At 39.7% G+C, this 21922-nt stretch overlaps 1 protein-coding gene and 1 long non-coding RNA gene across 5 annotated transcripts in view; both read right to left on the bottom strand.

The window, feature by feature from the left end:
- Positions 1-21922, bottom strand: part of wasf1 (WASP family member 1) — a 64716-nt gene that overhangs the window by 13626 nt on the left and 29168 nt on the right. For all 4 annotated transcript variants that reach the window (XM_042225983.1, XM_042225987.1, XM_005914546.2 and 1 more), the window contains exons 2-5: positions 21057-21211; positions 19471-19605; positions 9639-9792; positions 3948-4065 (exon numbers count right to left, since the gene is read on the bottom strand). In XM_042225983.1, coding sequence (XP_042081917.1) covers positions 3948-4065; positions 9639-9792; positions 19471-19605; positions 21057-21189 — 540 coding nt within the window. In that variant the 5' untranslated portion in view covers positions 21190-21211. The remainder of the gene's footprint in view (positions 1-3947; positions 4066-9638; positions 9793-19470; positions 19606-21056; positions 21212-21922) is intronic.
- Positions 1565-3941, bottom strand: LOC121815360. Its single transcript, XR_006055004.1, has 2 exons — positions 3034-3941; positions 1565-2984 (listed from the first exon to the last, which is right to left on the bottom strand). It is a non-coding gene; the product is annotated as an uncharacterized LOC121815360 (long non-coding RNA).

Below are 21922 nucleotides of genomic sequence, written 5' to 3'. Positions count from 1 at the left end.
TGACTGTTGGTGCGATCTTTTTATGAAATGCTGTGTTAGTCGTAACGGGACTCAAACCTTCCAAATGTGAGACGAGACTTTATGTTCCTTTTGGTCAGCAGTGGTTTTCTCCTTGGAACTCTCTCATGGACGAGAGTGTCCAGTCTCATTCTCGTTGTTGAATCAGGAACTCTGACCTTAAATGAGGCAGGTGAAGCCTGCAGTTCTTTAGATGTTGTTTGGGTTCTTTTGAGACCTCCTGGATGAGTTCTCGACATGCTGTTGGACTAATTTTGGTAGGCCAGCCACCCCTGGAAAGGTTTGTCACTGTTCCAAAGCTCTCACTGTGGGTCCTGGAATCCCAAAGCCTTAAGAATTGCTTTGTACCCCTTTCAGGACTGATACATGTCAGTGATTTTGTTTCTCAGCTTTTTCTTTGAATCATGGCATGTTGTGTTGCTTTTTAAGCTCTTTTAGCCTACATCACTTTGTCAAACTGGTTCTATTTAAGTGATTTCTTGATTCAACAGTAGTCATGCCTGGGTGTAGCTAAATAAAGGAAGTAACATCCTATTATTCCCACACCTCAGTTTTCAGCTTTCAGGCAGTTTTCCTTGATCTTACTTTAATCATTCCTTCAGCTTTCATATGCTTACCACATTTTCCACGGCCGTGAATGTGACCTTTCAAGTAAACTTAAGACTTATTTAACTTGTTAGGACCTTCCATACTATTCATTCTTTTATATAACTTTGTCTTGATTCCTTCTTTGATTATTCTTAATAACAACCCTTACAAATTGAGTTCATTCTAGCACTGACATTTTAAAAACAAGAGACATCAAGGTTGCTCAAGAAACTGACCATTTACTTTAATAAATATCAGAAATGTAATTTAAAAAAAAAAAAGAAGAAGAAGAAAAAGAGGTATTGCTTAAGGCGCGTGTTTAACATTGATATCGGTTTCATTATTCTGGCCACTGATCTATGATGGATGTCCTTGTTGTTACTTTGTTCAAGGAGTTATTCACTCCCAGCCTTCAACATCCTGAGCTGAAATACTATATGTATTTTTTTCATTTTTTGTAGTTTAAGAAAGAATGCAGACGTGACCAAATCAGCTAAGCTGAGTCTCTGTTTGAAAAGTACAATAATTCAAAATACCCACTATACAGTATATGCATCAGAAAGCTTCTATGTTTAAATATGTGTGATGGCAACGAAAACTATATTTCTAAATGATTATTTATTGACTTTTTGTGTGGATTAATTCTCAGAGCAAAAAAAAGCAACCTGCCTGGGGACTGCATTTAATTCTTTTCAAATTTGAGACTAATTGCAGTGAAGGCAGGTTGCTAGTGTGAAGCAACCTGCCTTCAGTCGCAATCTGACACAAACTGACTCAAGATTGTGCATCAACACAGTGACAAAGGTTGGTGGCAGTAATTTTGGCTGTCCTAGTCTCCAACCACCACCTTCACTAGTGTGACTGCAGCCTAGATATACTGTTTTTATGTTATTATAATATGTTATTTAAAATTAATGTTAAATGAAAAATGTAATTAGAACTTTTGCAGGTTCAGTTTAAAAAAAAAAAAGAAAGAAAAAAGTTTAAGGTTTAAGAGTTTTTTTCTTCACGGTACAACTGCATCTGCTACTCCAGTTTCATTTACTAAAAACTATGGCGTTCACACCAGATCACCATTAAGGTCTAGAGCAGTACATATGTGACAAGAAAAGCCATCAAACAAAAAAACTAAAATAAATAAGACGAATTTAAAAATATAATTCAAGATAAACAACACAGCTGCTGCAGCCAGAGCCCAGAAGCATAAGCGTAATGTCTTAGTATCTCTGCATCATCATTAAGAATATATCTGACTTTAATTAAAACTGTGCATCCATTAAATAAATGTGTTATTTAGATGGATTCTTCTGGTGTGTAAAATAGTTTTAGGCTTAAGTTGCAGTGTTAAATGATGTAAAGAAAATTATTTTAACTATTAAGTAGTCTTACAAATATTTTATAAGGCCAATGAGAGACCTATTAAGGTTTAGTGCCTTTTGATTTAGGATTAGGTAGCTATAGATAAAAGCTATTTAATTGTTGTATATTTCAGTTGCTTGCAGCTTGTAAGGAAGAAGAAAAAAAAGAAGAAGCACTTAATAAAGTTTCTATCTAATAACTGATGCTTATGATAGAAAGGAAAACAATTTACACAGTCTGTAGCTCCACAGACCCTCTTATTATCCACACAGCCCCAAATTATGGTCACTTTGTACATGTTGATCTATTATCTTGAACAAAACCTGCTCCGTGATAAAAAATGAACTTGAAGCTTCCCAGCTAATGTTAATGTTGTCAGAAAAAAATAATTCAATTTGGAGGAGCAAAGCGTCTGCAAACTTCTGAATTTTCATCTGAAATTATAAGATGAAGTATCAATGGTAAACATAATTACAGCTACAAATGCATAAGCATGCACACACACACACACACACACACACACACACACACAGAACCCCATGACTGAGAGGGCCATTAAGATGATGTGGCAGAACCACTCAATCAGCAAATTGATGAAGTGTAAAGTTATCAAAGATCTAAACCCGGAATTTATGTGTGTATATGCGAGTGCTTTTTCTATCCTTAATCTTTTCAATGAGTGATTCTGCATGCTACCAGCGCGCATGCATGCACGCGCACCTTCTTTGAGCCATCTTTGTCCTGTTTCTCCATGTGACCATGTATCCACTATGATGATTACACAAACCACCATATATGTTTGTGTAATAGCTCTATTCCTCCATATATCCGGTTCTCCCTGTGAATATCTTTAAGGCCTTTCCATGGGGTCTGTTTAAGTGCCACTGTGGTGAGAGGGAAATGAACATGGCTTTACAAGCTGAGCCCACCCGGAACTTTAATTAGAAGGAAATCATTGGAATGAGCTCTGGCTGCAAGCGGTCATATCAGCCTAACCCTCTGGAGCAAATAAGCTTTACCTAATGTCGCATGTTGTAGCTTTCTGTTTCATTTGCAAATAAGCTTTACCTAATGTCGCATGTTGTAGCTTTCTGTTTCATTTACTGCTTAAAAAAAAAAAGTGCACACAGACTAGTAAACAACCACAAATATCACTACAGTTACTCTTATTCTCTCAATCCTCCAACTAATTCTCAGCAAAACTTGTCCTCTGTGCGTCATTCCCACAATCATTAAAAACCTCATAACCAGCAAATTATATCCTCAGTGTTCACATAAACCCTCAGCACAAAATCTCTCTTTACTCCTCAGTGACGTGATTGTAATGAGCTTTGATTGACTGCGAGGGGGCAAAATGGGGAGCATGCACCGCTTCCCACGCAGGAAAATGCAAGCTGGTGCTGATTAGAGCTCCTGATGCTGAGGGTGGGAAACCCCTCGGTTTGAGTTGGGGGGGTCATAACTCAGCACTTGGCGAGGAAGAGCCAAAGCCACATAATTTAATTTGTCTGTGTAAATACATTGAAAAATAAAAACAACCTCAGAATGCAAATGCTTATAGATATTCCTCATGAGGCTACGAGTGACTGTTTATTTGTCGAGAAGAAGAGACGTGACACACAGCGCAGGGGCAACTGAAGACCAGATGCTCCCATTAATTAGATGTAATGATCACACAAGCAATAACTAAGAGGGTTGACAGAGGGAAGAGTTTATAATCTATGAGTGGTGACTAATTAACTCATTTGGATGTGTGGTATAAAGCCAGACCTCTGAATCTATTAGTGAATCACCCTGCCAGTTTTTTCAAGCAGGACAGATCAATCTGTATCTGTGAAGCCTCTTCACTCTTCTACTCGCTAACCTCCGTGTGCTGCTGCCTGTCATAAACGCCTCCGTCTACGGCAGTGCACTCGTAAGCTGCTGTGTGAAAAAGCAAAAAACGCAGCCGAACCTGTGCTTTTTAATTCTTCTAGACTTACCTTCTGTTTCCGCCTCTCCTTCCTCTTGTCCTCTGTGTCCTGAAGCATCTTTTCTCTCCACAGGTCAAAGAAATAGGATGGATTGGTGTAGAACTTTAGACCCTCCTTTCCATCGTCTCTGTAGACGAGCAAAAGAAACCAAGGAATCTGAGATTTGTGATTAGCAAATTTCAAATTAAAGCTCATTTATTTTCCTCTGAATCCCTGTTGGGGTATGTAACCTTTCATTTTTAAAAAAAAGAAACATCACTTTCTTTTCTTTAAGCATTTACTGCTCCTAAAACTTATTTTCATTTTCAGCGAATCTGCTCGCTAATAACTGGATTAAAGATTTGATCTATTAAACACAGTGATAGCTTTTAATGTTTTCCTCCCCGTAATTTTACTAAGACAACACAAGACCAATTAAAGCAGAATATTCTAATGTTTAAGGAGCTAAAAACCAAAAAATATTTTGCCATCCATTCCTGAAAACTGTGACCCAAATATCAAAATACTTGCAGGTTTTATTTTTATATCTCCTGAATAATTGTTTCAGTGCTTCACAGTGTAGGCTGGCAAGAGTGAGAGGAGGCACAAGACAAACTGCAACAAAAAGTCATTATTCTGATTTATTTGCTTTTTTTTATTTTTATGAAGAGTTTCCAAAAATGCGGGAGCTGCAGAAGTTGAACATCACTGAAACTCAAGAGCAGAGGATGAAAAAGGAGGGTAATGTTTATTTGCTTGTGCCCCTGCTCGTCTTTGTCTCTGTTCCCTGTGAAAACAAGCACTTGTCATGAATAATAACTAATGGTGTGTGTTATCATTCATTCCCAATTCAACTCTCATTCTCTTTCTGAATTCCTCAGTAGCATTACAGAAGGGCACGGTGGCTCGTGGTGACTGGACGAGATCAGTGCTGCGAGTATAAGGAGGGAAACATAAAGGGACATCTGACAGATGCAGATAGTTATCACATAATATCATTTCCTCTTGACAAGGAAGTAATCATACACAGGTGCCCCCAACATGCCGCCTGGAAATGCCATTTGATATCAGTATGGGGTACGACTAATTTGCTCTGCTGATGTCTTTGTCCAAATAAATTCAAAAAAATCTTTCACTGGTGTTTAACTCATCCGTCCAAAATGTTTTTAAAATAAATGATTATTGTCATCTGCCCTTTTTTGTAGATTGCTAGTAAACATGGAATCTTTCTGGCATGTAGTCACCAATGACTCAATGACTAAATACTACTACTACTACTACTACTACTACTACTACTACTACTACTACTACTACTACTACTACGGTTTCTTTGATCATCTTGTTCTTCATTCTCTCCTCGCTAGCAAAGGCAAAGCTGTATTTACGTATTATCACCTATCACCTGTTCATGTGCATAGCTATATTTTTTGAAAATGTGTGTCTAACACAAACCTGTATCATCACACTAATAGAGTAAGGTATCCACATATAGAGCCAAGCCAAAAGGTGACGTGAGGGTGAATTAGAATTGCGTAGCAGCTCATCTGGCTCAGTTTACAAGTCACTGCCCGTAAGACAGCAAATGTGACTCTGGCCTCGAGCACAGTTTGGATGAAGTCCCATTTGGGTAATCTCTGTGTCCAAGTTCCTTGTGAATTATAGAAGGATAGACAGACAAATGACAGATGCCTGGCTGTAGAATTAGCTTGTCCTTCATTCGGATGAGTTAAAACCTCCACGTGTGAAAGTATGTGTCCGGATATTGATACAGACCCAGAGAAGAAATATGATCTTCTGAAGGCTACTCAAGAGAGAGTATCCCCATGATGAGATACCGAGTGAATGCTGAAAAGAGAACTCTTATTTTTAACCTTTTAAACCTCGGCCAAACCAGGAGCAAGAACTGCGTTGGCTGAGGCTGTGTGTCCAGACCGTTCGGTAGTCCTAAGGTGAACCTGTGAGCACTTGCATTCACCCGCTGTTGCCCACGCCTAGGGAGTCAATTATTTGGCAATGTCATGTTCATGAAAAAGCGAGGCTTCAGAAGGCAAGAGTGGAAAGTTTAATGATATGCAACACAATAAAGGGAAGAAAAGCTTCTGCGGTGTGCACTGCAGGTCCTCTTTGAGAGTTAAAGTAAATTATTATGCCTGCTATTTTTTTGTGTAGTTGAGGTGCATGTTTATGTTGTGTATGAGAAAGAGAAGCTCTTTTCAGGGTGGATCTGAGAAGTAACGGCATAAGGAAGTATCCTAGGGAGCCTCTTAGTAGAGGGAGTATAAATACAGGAAAAAAAGGGGGTGGGGGAGGAAGGACAAGAGGAGGAGGGAGAAATCTAACAGCAAAGAAAATTCAAAAGATCCCAAAATATGGCCAGATTCTAATTAATTAAACAGAAGAACGAAATCACCACCCATGACAATCCTAATCATTAAGCCAGTGCTGATGAACAAAAGATAAATAAATAAATAAAAGCAGCTCCAGATGAGATCTGACGAGGGTGGAAACTAAAATTCAGCTCGATAAAGGCCACAAGATGTGCTGCATTTCAACCTCTTTTAACCCACCGATGACTTGTTGTACTTGTATATATTGAAAAAGAAAAATCACTTCAATGTTAATTAACTGGAAATAAATACATGATTAAGTGATTACCAAAAATATAAAATATAAAAACAATAAAGACTCTTTAATAATTATTTAAATCATATTTCTGCAACATTTACAAGACAGCACCTTAAGCCGTTTCACAGTCTGGCACCAGCTGTACCCTTTGGAGGATCACTGTTTTAAATAATGACCTTTATTCTCACCAAAAACAACAACAACAACAAAAAAAAAAAAAAAAAAAAAAAAAAAAAAAAAAAAAAAAAAAAACACAGGAAAGGATTTCCCAGTTACCCTTGTAAAAACAATGCCGATCACCGATTCTACAAGGCATGCAATATATAGTGGCCCAATATTTTTACAACACATATTTTTTTGCTTTTTGTTTTAAACTTGTTGCCCACCTGTAGATGCCAGTCTTTATCTCAAAGGAACATCTAGTAGAGAAACTGTTCTCTATATAACGGCAGTTACATCGAACACACTATTGGACTATGTGCCCAAAGCTACCCTATCACTTACTGGAAAGTTGAAATTATTTTTTCAAACATTAGCTGTTAACCTCTTAAAATAATAAATGAGAATAAATGAGAATTTGTTTTCTGCTAGCGTGACAGCAAAGCACTTAAGCGAAGCAGAAGCCTGTACCCGGCTCTCCCCCGGTCTAGGCCACGTCAAGGCCCATGGGTTAAAAGCACAACAGTGACGAGGTTTGTACACCTCAGCCTACCTCTCTCTTACAGTGCACGCATCTCTATAAACACATCCACCAACAAAGAGATTATGTTTGGCTTTTAACCTTTTTTGCAAGTGGCCCTGTCAGGGGGAAAGCATTAGATAGAAAAGGAGGGGAAAAGGTGAGTGAAGAGTGAGGATGAAAAAAAAAAAGGAACAAAGTGAGAAGGTCATAAAATAGAAGAGAGAAAGTGCTGCCCAGCAGAACTTTTTATGGATTATTCATCTTTAAATGCCTCGCTCTTCTTGCTCTCTTCGCCCCCTACTTGTCCACAAGAGCCAGGAGAGATGCCTGGTGTCAAGGACTGACAAGCCTGCCAGTAATAATAAAAAAAACAGTGTCCTCTTGAATTACACTTTAAAGGCCAAAAAAAAAAAAACTGTCCAGACACAAACCACACAAAATAATGTTTAACTATTTATCCATTCTAAATTTAAGTAAAACTGCCACCCACTTGAGATTACAGATATCTTAGTCGGGGTGCATTTTCTAATCGCTCTGTGTGATGGCTTACTGTGAGCATCAGTGTCTTGTTTAATGAAAGCTTTTATAATGGTAGGCACAACCGTAATACGAGTGAATGGGCCGAATGAAAGCTGTAATTGAGGACCGTTTGGGTACATTTTGCTGACACAGTGGGGTGCAATCAGCCTCTTCTGGTGCCCATCAATAAAATACGAGCGCATTAATGTTTTCCGCTCTCCAGAGACAGAAAACACAGGGTAAACTTCTATTAACGGGAAACATGCAATTGTAGGAACAACCCCTTCTTTTGCAAACCATTTCCAGAATGCTAAATTAAACATGTATTATAATTGTAAAAAATACAAATAAAAAATACTGGTCATTGCCAGTCCCGCCCTTTAGACTCCTAGTAAATGCACCTGTGATATCAATTTGAAAATCTTAGGTGACATGTTTTCATAAGATTTTCAGAAAACTCGAGGTCAACATCACTGATATTCATATTTGTGTGAGATTTTTAGGAAATGCACCTATGGTATTAATTTAAAAATCTTGAGTTATCGTGTTCACAAAGTTGTGTGTCACACACTACCCCAAGCCTATTCAAATGGCGGCCCAGAAGCAACCTGCGAGTGGCCCTGCCTGTGGTTCTGGCAGAAACACAGAGAAAACGCAAAAAATTAATTCATTAATTAATTTTTAAAAAATTAAAAATTCCTACAGCGTAGTGTAGACTGTGAATGCAACACTCCTAGTAGCCTAGCAATATTTAACCCACAATGCACCGTGATGTAAACATATTAAACAATCATCGTAATATATGATGCGACAACAGCATGTCTTTCTCACTCCAAAAGCGCAAAATTGACAATGAAAACTGTCGGTTTAACCCTGCCTGGACTGACAAATACTTATTCATTTTACCGAGTTTAATAATCTTACAACCGGAGTTGTACTACCATGGTGAGGGTCCTGTACAGCCCAAGAGAGAGCTGCAGCATCTTCCCTTCGTGTTTGCTTCTTGGCGAAGAAGAAAAGGCCTTTCACAGATTCTGAAACAGAAATACTGCATGCTGGCCGTGGTGGATGCGGTGAAAAGTGAGAATTAGTAGTGGACATCTGCTATTAAAAACGTACCCCTGTAGGACAGTTCAAATATTCGTAGAGTTGAAGTTCTGGCGTCAGACGAGTTTGAAATGCTGTTAGATGACCTGAAGAAAACTGATGTAATGTCTATAGCAGGAGATCACAGACAGAACTGATAATGCACAGTTGTGCGTATATGTCCGTTTTTTGGATGGGAAATTGCTCGGCTTACTACCGTTAGAGGGACACACAGCTGGCGAAATAATGTTTGAGAAGATTTAAGCTCTCTTGTGACGGATGGGGCTCCATCCATGGCAGGAAAAGTGAGTGGTCAGCGAAATATTTATTTTAATTTGAAAGGGAATTATCAAAATGTTTTTTTGTTATTATTATTATTATTATTTCAAATGTGCAAAAATAGTTTAGTTATAGCTCCCTTTTTTTTAAATGGACCTTTTGGTGTGCATTTGTGAGAGGTCACCAGATTTACAGGGGAAAAGGAATAAAAAAAAATTACTTGTTTTTCCAGTACAGTTGTGTGGGTTTGAAATTGATCATGATCTGCTGCTTACTGGCTTCAAAAAAATAAAATAAATAAATAAAAATACCTGGCCCAGATAAATTCCTCGGTTTGAAAATCTGGCCCAACTAACTTCGTAGTTGAATAGCCATGCACTACCCGCTTGCCCACTTGGTGGGATGATGACAATACCCCATTACCCCATCAGTCTTTCATGGTTGAGAAGTAAAAACCCCAATACAATAGAACCAGTTACAATGGTTTGCAAAAAGGATCACAGAGTCAGTGAAACTGGCTGGATTCAGACCTGTAGGGTGTGAGGATGTTGAGCGGTGGGGGCTGCTCGCAGGTGTGGTACGTCTCCTGCAGTGGGACAGGCAGAGACGTGCGATCAAACAGCTGCTGGTCCTGAACAGTAGAACTCCTGAAGGCCTTCCTCATGGTGATGTCCTGAAGAGACACTGGGAAAGGAGGGACAGATGGAGAAAAGAGAAGAGAGGGGAAGAAAGCAGGTTCTTTGTGAAGCATCTGCCACATGTATGTTTGCTACCTCTATGAAGGTAGAAGGAGAGACAGCATTTTAAGACCAACGCTTACTGCTGTTTGACTGTACCTGCCTAACAATGTTCAGAAGACACACACACACACACACACACACACACACACACACACACACCAACACACACACACACACACACACACACACACACACACACACACACACACACCAACCAACAGGCTCTTTGTCTCTCTCATGTCATTGATGAACACAGTAATTAGCATCTGGTTCCGTCTCCTCATTATCATCATCAATCTGACATCATCAATCAAACAGTCACAATCAACATTACAGCAGACTAAACCTATTATAAACCACTAAGCGTCCTCCCTCAGGCTAACGCTACATTGCTGTCCTAACTGGTCGTCTTCAAGTCCCTTAAAGTAAACAACAACATGATGAGCAAGATAAGCTAGGCTAGGTGAAGCTAAGGTCGTCTCTCAGAAACCGTAGAAATGATTGCCCTTCTTTCATCCGGGAATAACTGACATTTTCAGAGGGCAATAAAAAAAAATAAAAATAACAGAAGAAAATCAATTCTGTACAGACGAAGCTCACAGAAAAACAGGCTGGAGAAAGTGCTAAAGGGAAGATGGGACACACACACACACACACACACACACACAACTAGACCAATGCTAACCCTCAATCTGGTAAACAGAAAGTCTTGGAAAGAGATCTAGAACGTTGCAACTAGATCTGAATTATACATGAGGAAGTGACAAATGGATGTACTTTAATGGTGCCCAGAAGAAGCTCAGGAAAAGAAAAAGAAAAAAAAAAGTCATGGCACGGCAGACCAACAAACATGACAGAACGAACGTACAATCTAAAAAACACTGCAAGGAAATCACTTACAGTCATTTAACCATTGCCTCAGCAAAATGAGATAAAGCCCAGTAAGGGTCTACTAACACAATTCAGTCCTCTACATTGCAGCAATGCAGCTGGATAATGACTTCCACAGACTGTCAGTGTTGTGACATACCAGCCACCTGAGGCACTGAAGTATCATTATGAACAAACACCATGAGGGAGCTGAGCTTTCGTGAGTAACACTCTGCAAGGGAGATAGGAGGCCATAGAATGCAAGAGGGAGATAATAAAACGACTTGGACACACCAGAGCCGGTATAATGGCAACAGGGGACAGACAGAGACGGAGAAAAGATGTACCAACAGTAAAACAAAGAGCAGCAGCTGACATGAAAGAACCATTCGTAAGAAATACTGGCAAACAAATGGTGAAAAGAGAGGAAATTTGAAGAGAGAAAAGACCTAAAACTAACATGGGAATGTGCAGCGAAAGAGAAGGAGGGGGCCGTATTAAAGAGAAAGAGACAGAGAGAGAAGATACATAAACACATCAAGTAGGATTTTAATAAGAAAAACAGAAAATATCCCACAGAAACCCGGGACCCAGAGAAGCACAGTAACCTGAGCAGAGCCAGAGGGTGGATTAAGCTTCAAAGACAGCACAAGGGAAAAGCTTTAACAGCCATTTATACTGGATACACACACACACACACAGGAGGGAAAATAAAACATACTGCACACAGCATTTTGTCCCAAGTTAAACAGAAAAGGCTACAAGGTGACACTGAGGGGGTTGATCTGTCTTCTGTGGCTTCCTGCTACAAGATTTATGGAAAAACTACATGCATCTTAAATGTGCTGTGTACCTGCATGCATATACACATAGCATTTGGAGTACCTGGGTGGGGGGATCCCAGAGCTCATGATCAACTGTCATTTTTGTCTTATATGTCTAATACAAGTAGCTTTAAAGTTTATCCATATAAATTAACTCATGTACCTTACACATTCCCACTGACCTGTTGGCTTGCATTTAAAAATGCACTCTATATGTATTTAGTGTTTGTCTATGCAACCTGATTAAACTTTTAAATAATGATTTTGGTTTATTACAACCTTGTTCATAGTTTTGACAAAAGTTTCTCATCTTTATGATAAAGTACTACACCAAATACGATGATTCCGCTGATTTAAATACCTATGTATCAGTAGAACATCGTGTTAGCCAGGCATTGGCTGATGAGATGAGTCTCTGAATTCAAAGTTTGGGTGTTCTTACATCAATTTTGTGGTGACAATGAAGAGCTGGGGTTGTATTTTGTATTTCCTCATTTTTTCCTGGCATGAAAGTGGGAATAAATGACAACAATAACATCGCATTTCTATCCATAAAACTTGAATTATGCATGGTATAGCATGATGCCATCAACTTGCCTAGCAACCACCTAAGAACAGACTAAAAATCACAGACCAAACATGGGCATGTACTTGCTACTGAAATCTAGGAACAATGTAGCAACGTTAGACTTGATGATCAGCTGAAAAAAGCAATTTAATGAACACAACACTGAACACAACTGCAGTAGCATGAGTCAGAGCAGGAAGTCAGTATGTAATGGATGTTTATGATTTACAGACATAACGGTTAACTTCAAAAAAAGAAATATGAGTATGTCTAACTTGTGGGGCTTTTTCGTGTATATAATATTGTTGCCTGCCTGCTAGTATTAACTTGTTTGTAGCGATGCTGCAGTCATCAGCCTCCGCATATCTCCAGAGCTCGAAAAATAAGAACCCATGCTGAAAGAGAGATTAATCCTTTAAGATTTTAACTTGCGCTTGTGCCGGGGGTGTAATAATATACTTCAGTCGCTCCAAGATCAGACACACCAGGGATGATAAGGGCAAAAAAAAAAAAAAAATCAAAGTCAGAGCTACAGTGGCATGACAATTTGACTGCCCACAGTGATCAGAGAAGAGCCAGGGATAATTGTAGGAGTAATGTTGAGATCTAAGAAATTAAAGTGCATTTTTCTCTAGCTGAAAAGGGAGAAGGTAAGGGATACAGACATGGGAAGGGTTATGAACATTAAAGTGATATTTTATTATTTTATACTTTAGTGATCCCTGTAGGGCATTTCTTTTTTGTACTACCCCTGTTCCACAGGAAGGTTAGGCTGAAAGTCAGGAAAGTGCACCATGAGCTGATGCCAGTACTCCCACTCCCCGCTTGCAAATGTACAGAAAAACCCCACAGAAAGGACTCTTATAGCCACATAACAGCCTGTGAGGGCCAGGTACAAGCAGTGGTCAAAAGGTGAGTGCCAATTTGGTATTGTTGTATGCTGAGCAAAAGCACTGTGCCCTGCTGCCCCTGTGAATTAAGGGAAGTGCATGAGGCTGTCAGATGGTGTGACAAGTAGGTGCAAAAGCGACAAATAAGTGAGAGGCAGCGCACAAGTCTGTGCCAGGACTCATTTGATGCAGCGTGAGGTGCTATAAACCTCCACAAAGCAATACTAGAGCTTCAGTGCAGATTACTACACTAATCAATGCGGGCAGAGAAACACAAGGCACACAAACACGCGTGCTCAGATGGATCTCTTAACATGAGCATTTACATCCTAATTACAAAATGTCATTTATTCAGCTGAACTACCAATTAGACCCATTTAACGAAGACATTTAGTTAATGTGAAAAATGTGAGTGTATGTATAGGAGAATGAAAGTAAATTAGTGAGAGATATAGAAGAGAGGGAGAGTGGTTGTAGTGTGTAAATTGTGTGTGTGTAATGTGTGTAGTGTGTGTGTGTGTGTGTGTGTGTGTGTGTGTGTGTGTGTGTGTGTGTGTGTCTGTGTGTTTGTGTGTGGTGTGAAATGCTCTCAAACCTTGAAAGAACTGTTTGAGGGTTAAGATTTGGTTTTAGGGTCCGTGTAGGAATTGGGATATGGGGTCCTTGCAGAGGCATAAGTAGAGTGTGTGTGTATACGTGTATGTGTGTGTGTGTGTGTGTTAGGTCAAGCAACACCAGGTGCAGCAGACTCTGATCTCAGGATGTGAAGCTTCTTATCAGCAAGCCAGTGCTGGAAAGTTTATCTCTATCCCTCATATCTTTCTCTTAAACAGATAGCATCTCTCTAAAACACTTCAACTAAAGAGAGGTGAGGAAGTTCTTGTCGTTCACATACCCCTCCCTTCAGCTCCCCTCCTAGTTTCACGAAAATTATGTTTTCCCTCTTTCTTCATTTCATCCCCCTATCTCATAGACATGCAGTCCTACGCGCAGCAATACTAGATAAGAAAAGTCACAGGCCAAAGTGTCTTTTAGTATGCAGGCACGTCTCCCTCTGCTGTTGTACTTCAATGCAAATGCTGCCCTATATTTCCCCTTCTGCGCAGTTCTTCACACTCTTTCCTTTCCCTGATTCGGTTTTTGCTCCGTCTCTCCGCCTAAGCTTGTTTATTGTTTGTCCTCTGTCTTTCATTTTGTCCTTTAGTCAAATTTAACTAGAAGTTCTTCCATGTGCATAGAAAACCCTCATAAATTACAAGTGTTATGCACAGTTTTAGAGTAAACAGAGTGAGTCTTGTACTGCAGTGAGACAGACTGTTGCAGAAGAAGAACAAATAAAAGACACACGAAGTGCATGCCAACCATCTGAAATTCGTACTGGGACATCGTGTTAGTATTCACAACTGCACTGTCAACTAGTGTGTACTAAGAAGAAAGTATAAACTGTTGAAGTCACCTTATCAGTTTGGGGTTGACTTCAGTAGGCTTTCATCACGGCTGCTTGCTAGTCATCACTCATAATGCTTTTGGGTGTCCAAATGCTCTTTTAGCATCTGCATAATTGTCTGAGTCTGCCTGAAGAAAAACTTTGTCACATGACCATGTCCCACTGGTTTCTACATAAATGGTGAGGCAGACCAGAAAAACCATCTAGTGCAAGAAATTGAATGCCTGGCAAATAAAAACATTTCATAATACAGTACTTTCAACACAAAACATAAACACTGACAGAATTATAGAAAAATGTCTATAATGTTATATTAAAATTAATAATTAAATTATACATGTAATTATGTCCATTTTTATTGCATTATTACTTGTTTTCTATTTTGTTTTTTCCCCCGGGTGTATCAGCCCTCACTTTTCAGCTGCTGAGGGCTGCACTTTTGCTTTCCTGTAAGCCTTTACCAGAGCTTTTATTCAAATCATCCATTCCTTCACAGAACCATTCATCCATCCGCTTATCTAATTCAGGGTCACAATGAGACCATCTTAACTGTCGTGGATGAGAGGCGGGATACACCCCATCGCAGGGTTAACAAAGAGAGACAAACAACAGCACATTCACATTTAGGTTCACCAATTCACCAAGCAAGCACATCTTTCAACTTTGGGACGAACCTAGAGTAATAATAATAATAATAACTTTATTTATAAAGCGCTTTCAAACAAAGTCAGCCAGAGGGGCCGATGGCGCGATATGGCAGCCTCACTTCTGTCAGTCTGCCCCAGGGCAGCTGTGGCTACAACTGTAGCTTGCCTCCACCAGTGTATGAATGTGAGAGTGAATGAATAGTGGTATTGTAAAGCGCTTTGGGTGCCTTGAAAAGCGCTATATAAATCCAATCCATTATTATTATTATTATTATTATTATAATAAAGTGCTGTTCAACTATTTGACCTAGAGTAGACATAGAGAGCACCACACAAGCACCAAGAGAACATGCAAACTCCACACTGAAAGGTCCTAGCCAGGGTGGATTAGACCCAGAACCTTCTTGTTGTGAGCCAAGAAGTGCCACCATGGGGGATACATAAATATGTATACATAACAAAAGAAGAGGACATAAATGAGAAGAAAAAAAAAACCTCAATCTGAACATTATTTTCCCTACGATTCTCAGGGATGTGTATACTATAGATCTGACCACTTGATACACTAAACACATTTAAACAGATGCTTCCTCTTACTATCTCGGTCTTTCCAGTCACAATGGGAAATGGAGACAAAAAAACAACAACAACAAATCGGAGCTTGGGAGAAAACAATTTAGCCTTTTTTTTTTTTTTTTAAATGCTCTACCTTTATATACTCTGTACACATGTAGTACTTTGTAAAAGATAAAACGATAAAAATATGAGGAAAGATCAAAGGCAAGAACAAGAAAAGTGAGAGGAGTCAGGGAAGGTTAACAAGCAACTGAAAAAAACTGAAGTAAAAGAGAGAAAGGCAAATACAAAACGATCAAAAAAAATCATGTTAGAAAAGAAAACTGGTGATAGAGGAAATATAAACCATGTATAAAATAGGTACACAAGTAAACAGATGAGAAGTACTAATAGGGGAAGCGAGAAATGGAATAAGACGCCACATAAAGAAAAGTGCACAGGGAGTTGGGGTGGCTTTGTGGCCTTCCATAATGGCCCGCAGCCAGTGCAATGATATAACGGGGCCATTAAATAGGGGATACAGGTCATTAGTTTGGCTGGCTACAGTGATAGGGGGAAGAGAGCCTGACAGCACACAAATAGCATCCACGCAAGATGGAGGAAGAGCAGAGATCAATCAGAGAGATGAGAGTGAGGAGGACAACAAAGACAGAGGGGTGCAGGGGGCAATGCAGACAGAGACGAAAAGGGGAGTGGCAACTGAGGTCTAAAGGGCAGAGTACCCTTTGAAAAGCCTGCAGGATGTGGGCAAGCTATGGGTGTGTGTGTGCGTGTGTGTGAGACTTAACATACTGTATATAAATTCATGTGATATAAAACTCTTTGACCTTAACCACTGCACCAGCAGTGGCACTGCATACATCACTATGGCCATTCCTTCATCCCACATTTCTCTGCGACCTTCAGCTGAACTTCTTTCAAGTCCCCTACTTTCCTTCACCCCTTTTCCTTACGAGTTATACTGTATGTCTTTAAGCGGCAAAGCTCATTTAGACCCCTACAAGCTCCGTATGTACATATACACAGAAACAATAGGATGTGTCTGCTCGTCATAGGTATTATTAAACCAACACTTTCCATCCTCGGTGCGCAAAAGGTTTAAATTTAGCCCTTGGGTGTAAAAATACCAATTATGATTCAGTGAAAGGTGCTAATCTAACAAATTCCAAATATCTCATCTTATTTTAAGTACAGCTATAACACCATTAAGGTAACAGGGAGCAGTCATTATCACCCACCATTTATTTCATAAAGCAGTCATTCTCTTTCTGTCAGGTGCAGATTATGTATATTGGCAGAGTTGGCAGAAGTGCTTATTATGATATGTTATGCCTACCACAGTACACTTTTATGGTGTTTCCCTGCATCATTGCTAACCATGACCCCTCTGGTAAAGCTAATGTGAGATTTACATTTTTTTTTTTTAAACATACACTTTTTTTTATTGTTTAAACCTCAAATCAAGAGTCTAAGAACTTAGACTCTTTGATGGTTCATTATTTAGACTACCATCACTATAGACTACCCTGACCCGGGTGCCTGAGAACCATCACAAACAATTCAAGATCTGAAAACTTTAATATGAAAAACTCAATATTTCACATATTTACAAATCCTGTAATAATTACTGCAACACTGATTATGCCAGGCAAATTAAAAGTATTAGCACTGAACATGATGATAACTTAATCACAAATTACAGTATGTGTGCACTAAATTCAGTAGCACCAATTGCTAATAGCTCATAAAAGGTTTTAAATTGTCTCACAGAAACTTGTTGTGGTTTTGTGGACAGCATCTGTAAAATATAAGTGCACTCCTCTACCTTGCCTGTGCCCCATCCTCCACCCTATCTTTATTCCTTCACTGTCCTGATTTATGGTCCAATCCCTTTGTGCACTCATTCTCCTCTCCTTCACACCTCCTTCTCATGGCAACCACAAGGCGGAAACACACACTTGCCATATTACAAAGCAAGCTATGTGCTTACTCTAAAAGCATACAGTTGAACTGTGGTGTGTGTTTGACCATGAATAGGTAAAGAAAGAGGAAAGGGAGGTGGTAAATGCAGGGTCGTGTTTACAAAAACCCTAAAATCTTCGCACAACTGATCATCTTTCTGTTCATCTCCTGTGCAGTCATAGCATACTCGCTTAGTTTGCCGTTTATAACTTGATTTCACTAATCAGTTATTAACATATTACGAGAGAACAGTAAGTGTGGGCTTTTTGATTCAAAGACAACTTTCTCTTGGTAACAAATGAATACCGAGGAGCTGAACTGAGTGGGAAATCTCTGTAACCTGCAGAGGAGGCCATTTCAACCTGGCCCAGAAAATTCTGCGGTACAGTCCTTTTACACACCACTGGTTTTTGCTGCAGTGTCCTGTATTATGCACCCATCCCTCTATCCTTCCATTTTTCTTACTCTCCACCCCTCCAGCTCTCCCCCCCACCACCACCACCACACACTTAAACTGCAACTGAGCTGATTCTTATCCATTGTCTCTCAAGCCAATACTTTGAGCTAAAAGGGGATAAGTCAGGCTTGTATGTGAGGGGAGATAAGACCATGGACCACATGCACACAGCGAATAAAGACAAAATCATAATCACATATTTATCAACTCAATCACAGTAACATCACATGAATAGGAGCTAGTAATCTTTTACTTAAATGATACAAAGATTGACTTAGTTTTTGCTTGGGTATTTCCCAAAGTAAATCCATAGATGTGTCTCTAAAATAATAAATATTTATAGTTCATACTCTGCAGGCTAAGACAGTGAACCTTTTGAGGAGTGCGTGTTAGCCCACACGTGTTTCCCCTCCAACCTCTGCACACAAAAACATCTCACTTCCCAGCAAAGACCTGCACAACAGGCTTCTACAATTAGATCACTTGCAATTATCCATTCAGCACAGATATTATGTGCGGACATGCTCAGAATAAAGGGTGCAGACAGGATGGGGAACAGCTGTGAGGAGATGATGAAGGGAAAAGGTGAAAATGGTGTTGATTAAAAAAAAGAAGAAGAGTTTAAAGTGATTTGGTTAATGTCAAGGTATCATTGCACGAGTGGGAAAAGAAAGAGACCAAAGTGAAGATTGGAATGTGCAGTCTACCGTCTATCTGTGTTTAAAATAAAAACCTATAATTCTGCACAAAAAACGAAACAATTCATTGCCTTGTTTAACAAAAAAAAAAAAAGTTTCTGGTTGCATTCACAGAAAAGTTATAAGTGAGTACAACTGAGTGAGCATTTTACCGTCTCTATCAGTGACAAGGCAGCAGTTACAGTAGCATTGTGCAAAGCCGTAAACACACCGCTGGCCCACAGGAAATCGATATGGCGCCTTGGAGCATGGTATTATACTGCTATGATTCTCTCCCCTTTTAGTTTGCAATGCATTCCCCACTAGATACCCTATTGTGTCATCCTGCCTACCCTTTCTCAGGATAACCTAGATTACCTGACAGTCCCACAGATGATCACATTCCATTTTTGTTACTGCTAACAGAAGCTACAGTCTAACCACTGGATTTCTCCTCACATAAAAACTTTATTGGGTAAAGAAACTTTTTTTTATTACTGGCCTGGGTTTTCACCACCGGGGGGGTTGGAAAATTTGTGTTTAATATTAGTGGAGGAGATTCAGTTTAATCATCCAACAGGCACATTTACACATACACAGAGCTGTCTTACAGACACACAAATCAAAGTAAGAGAGACAAAATCAGAAATTCAAAAAGAATGGGATGTGGTGTGTGAAACGGCTTGTGTGGATACAACACTCACGTTCCTCTTCTTTGGGGTCCAGCTGTGTGACACTGATGGAGAGGCGGTCCACGCGCTCCTGCAGGGAGTTGACCCGGAAAGAAAAGGAGTGTGCTTCATTGAAGAGCTCTCCAAACAGGTCCTCTGCATATTTACCTAGGCACACACAGAATTGAAAAACAGAGATGAAAATAAGTACTGAAATGGACTGAGTAGCTTGATTAAATATATTTATTTTAAAGATATTAAGAGCCGAAAGGTATTCAACTGGTGGCTGTGGAGGTAATTTTTATGTAAAGCGAACTTCCTGTTGCACTTAAGAAACCAGATGAGATGATTTAAACTTTGTGACACGGCTGCTGGAAACAACCATTAGAAGATCAGCAACAATACTCAGATAGGCTGTGGTGTTTAAATGACACTCAGTTTCTTGGAGTGTGTCTTCTGCATACCGTGGCTATAATGAGTGGGTATTTGAGGTACTGTTTCTTTCCCTTTGGCTTAAAACAGTCACTGTCCTCTGACAGTCAGATAACAGACGCTCATTGGCTAATTTCTCTTTTTTGGACCATTCTCCGTAAACCCTAGAGATGTTTGTGTGGGAAAATTGCAGTTTCTGAAACGCACGCACCAGCCCATCTGGCACCAAAAGCAACACCACCTTTCACTTAAATCATCTTTCTTCCCCATTCTCTATTTTCCACTGAAGGCAATGGATTGTTTTGCAATTTTAAAGAAAAATGTGCAAATCTTCTCCAAAATTCAGTGGATTCCCTCTTTGTCTCTGTTCAACTGCTTTACCAGTTTTCATGGAATTTGGCACCATAGCTTTTGCATAGTTTTTCTGACAGACAGACAGACAGACAGACAGACGTCTTTCCTTTGCCTGAGCTGTGCAGTTAATGATAGTAGGGGAAACACTGGCTCACTGGTGAGGTGGAAAGCCATTAGGGACATAAAGGTGCTGCCTGACTGCTTTGAAAGAGACGTAAGCATTAATGTGTGATAACAAAATTTAATTTAAAAAAAAAAAAAGAAAGAAAAAATGGTGTAGATTAAGCCAGAATGATAAAACTATTACTTTCTGCCAACATTTTCTTTATGCTAATACATTTCAGCCAGGTTCACTTATACATCAGCGTACATCCCAGTTTCTGCCCTACTAAATGTAGGCAGTGATTTTACATTATCACCCACCATTTATTTCATGCACTGAATTAATTTTTTAGCTTCTATAAAATGAAGTGGATTCATGCCATGGCCTGTGAGTCATAAACATATGCTGCAATATGCAAAATGTTTTCTCAAATTTCCCAGCACGAATGAATTCATCACAAACTATGGCGACCAAAATATACTGCGAATGAGATGATTTACACTCAGGCATGTTGGTAGATTTTTAGAGCACATACTACTTAAACTAGAATTGTGTACAGTGCAAATATCTCAGTCTTTAACTATGGAACAACCTCACTGCCAATATAAACAAATTTCATAAAAGTTATTATACTTAAAGGAAGCAAGTCTGTGTATGTATAGTGTGCCGTGTCTGTTTAAATTATGAAAGAACACATGTGTCTGTACACGAGTGTCCTCAGGTTACTGACTGAGGCTGCTGAGCTGGCGGATGACGTTGGCCAAGGAGATGTTAGTCACACATTCCAGCTCGTTCTTGATGTTTCTTGGCAGCACCGTGTGGCACAGGTGCCTGGGCTCGATGGTGCGCTTCACCAGCGGCATCCTTCTGCTGAGAAACCGCTACCTGATAGAGGAAGGGGGGGCAGAAAAAAGAAAGAATACAAAACTTCAGTGAATCAATTCTTGTCATAAATCTACTTTTGCTATTTATTACACCTTCAAATATAAGAGGTACAGAAAACGCAGTCTTCACTCACACCCCGACTGAGAGAACGAGAGAGATGGGCTGCAGGGTGAATATGAAAAAGGACACGTATAGAAATGGAAATAACTGTGGAAAAGGGTCTCAAGTAATAGAAAATGCAGAAAAATAGGACACAAGTAATGTTTTGACATTGCCAATAGCCATGTTGCCTCATCTGTTTCACTGACGTCCCGCTGTCTTGTTCTTTTCATCATGCATAGCCTGCATAACACACCTCAGCACTTTGTCTGCCCACTCAACCATGCTAATGGCATTAAGGCTGCACTGAGAGCTGCTAAGGCTCACATCTCCTCCTGTCAAACTAACACAAAAAAGGACAGCTGGGTAAAACCACAGAACACAGCGATGATACACACCCACGACTACTCACTGTTGTGTCACCTAAAACACCCTTTCACCCCAAAAACTATACGAGAGGTGTTAAGCAGTACAAAAGGTATAAAGTGTAACACGTGGAGTATGCTTAAAGTTCACTCCGTTTATCTTGGTTTGTCTTTGACTCATAACCTGCCGGTGAACAGGTTTTCTCCCACAAACAACCCCTCCCCTCCTGCTGCACCCAAACCAGGT

The sequence above is a fragment of the Haplochromis burtoni genome, unplaced genomic scaffold (assembly GCF_018398535.1).
Source record: "Haplochromis burtoni strain Fernald_Lab_line unplaced genomic scaffold, NCSU_Asbu1 Contig_8, whole genome shotgun sequence".
Taxonomy (NCBI): Eukaryota; Metazoa; Chordata; class Actinopteri; order Cichliformes; family Cichlidae; genus Haplochromis; species Haplochromis burtoni.
Note: the sequence above shows the minus strand (reverse complement) of the source record. Positions and strands in the feature narration are given on the sequence as shown.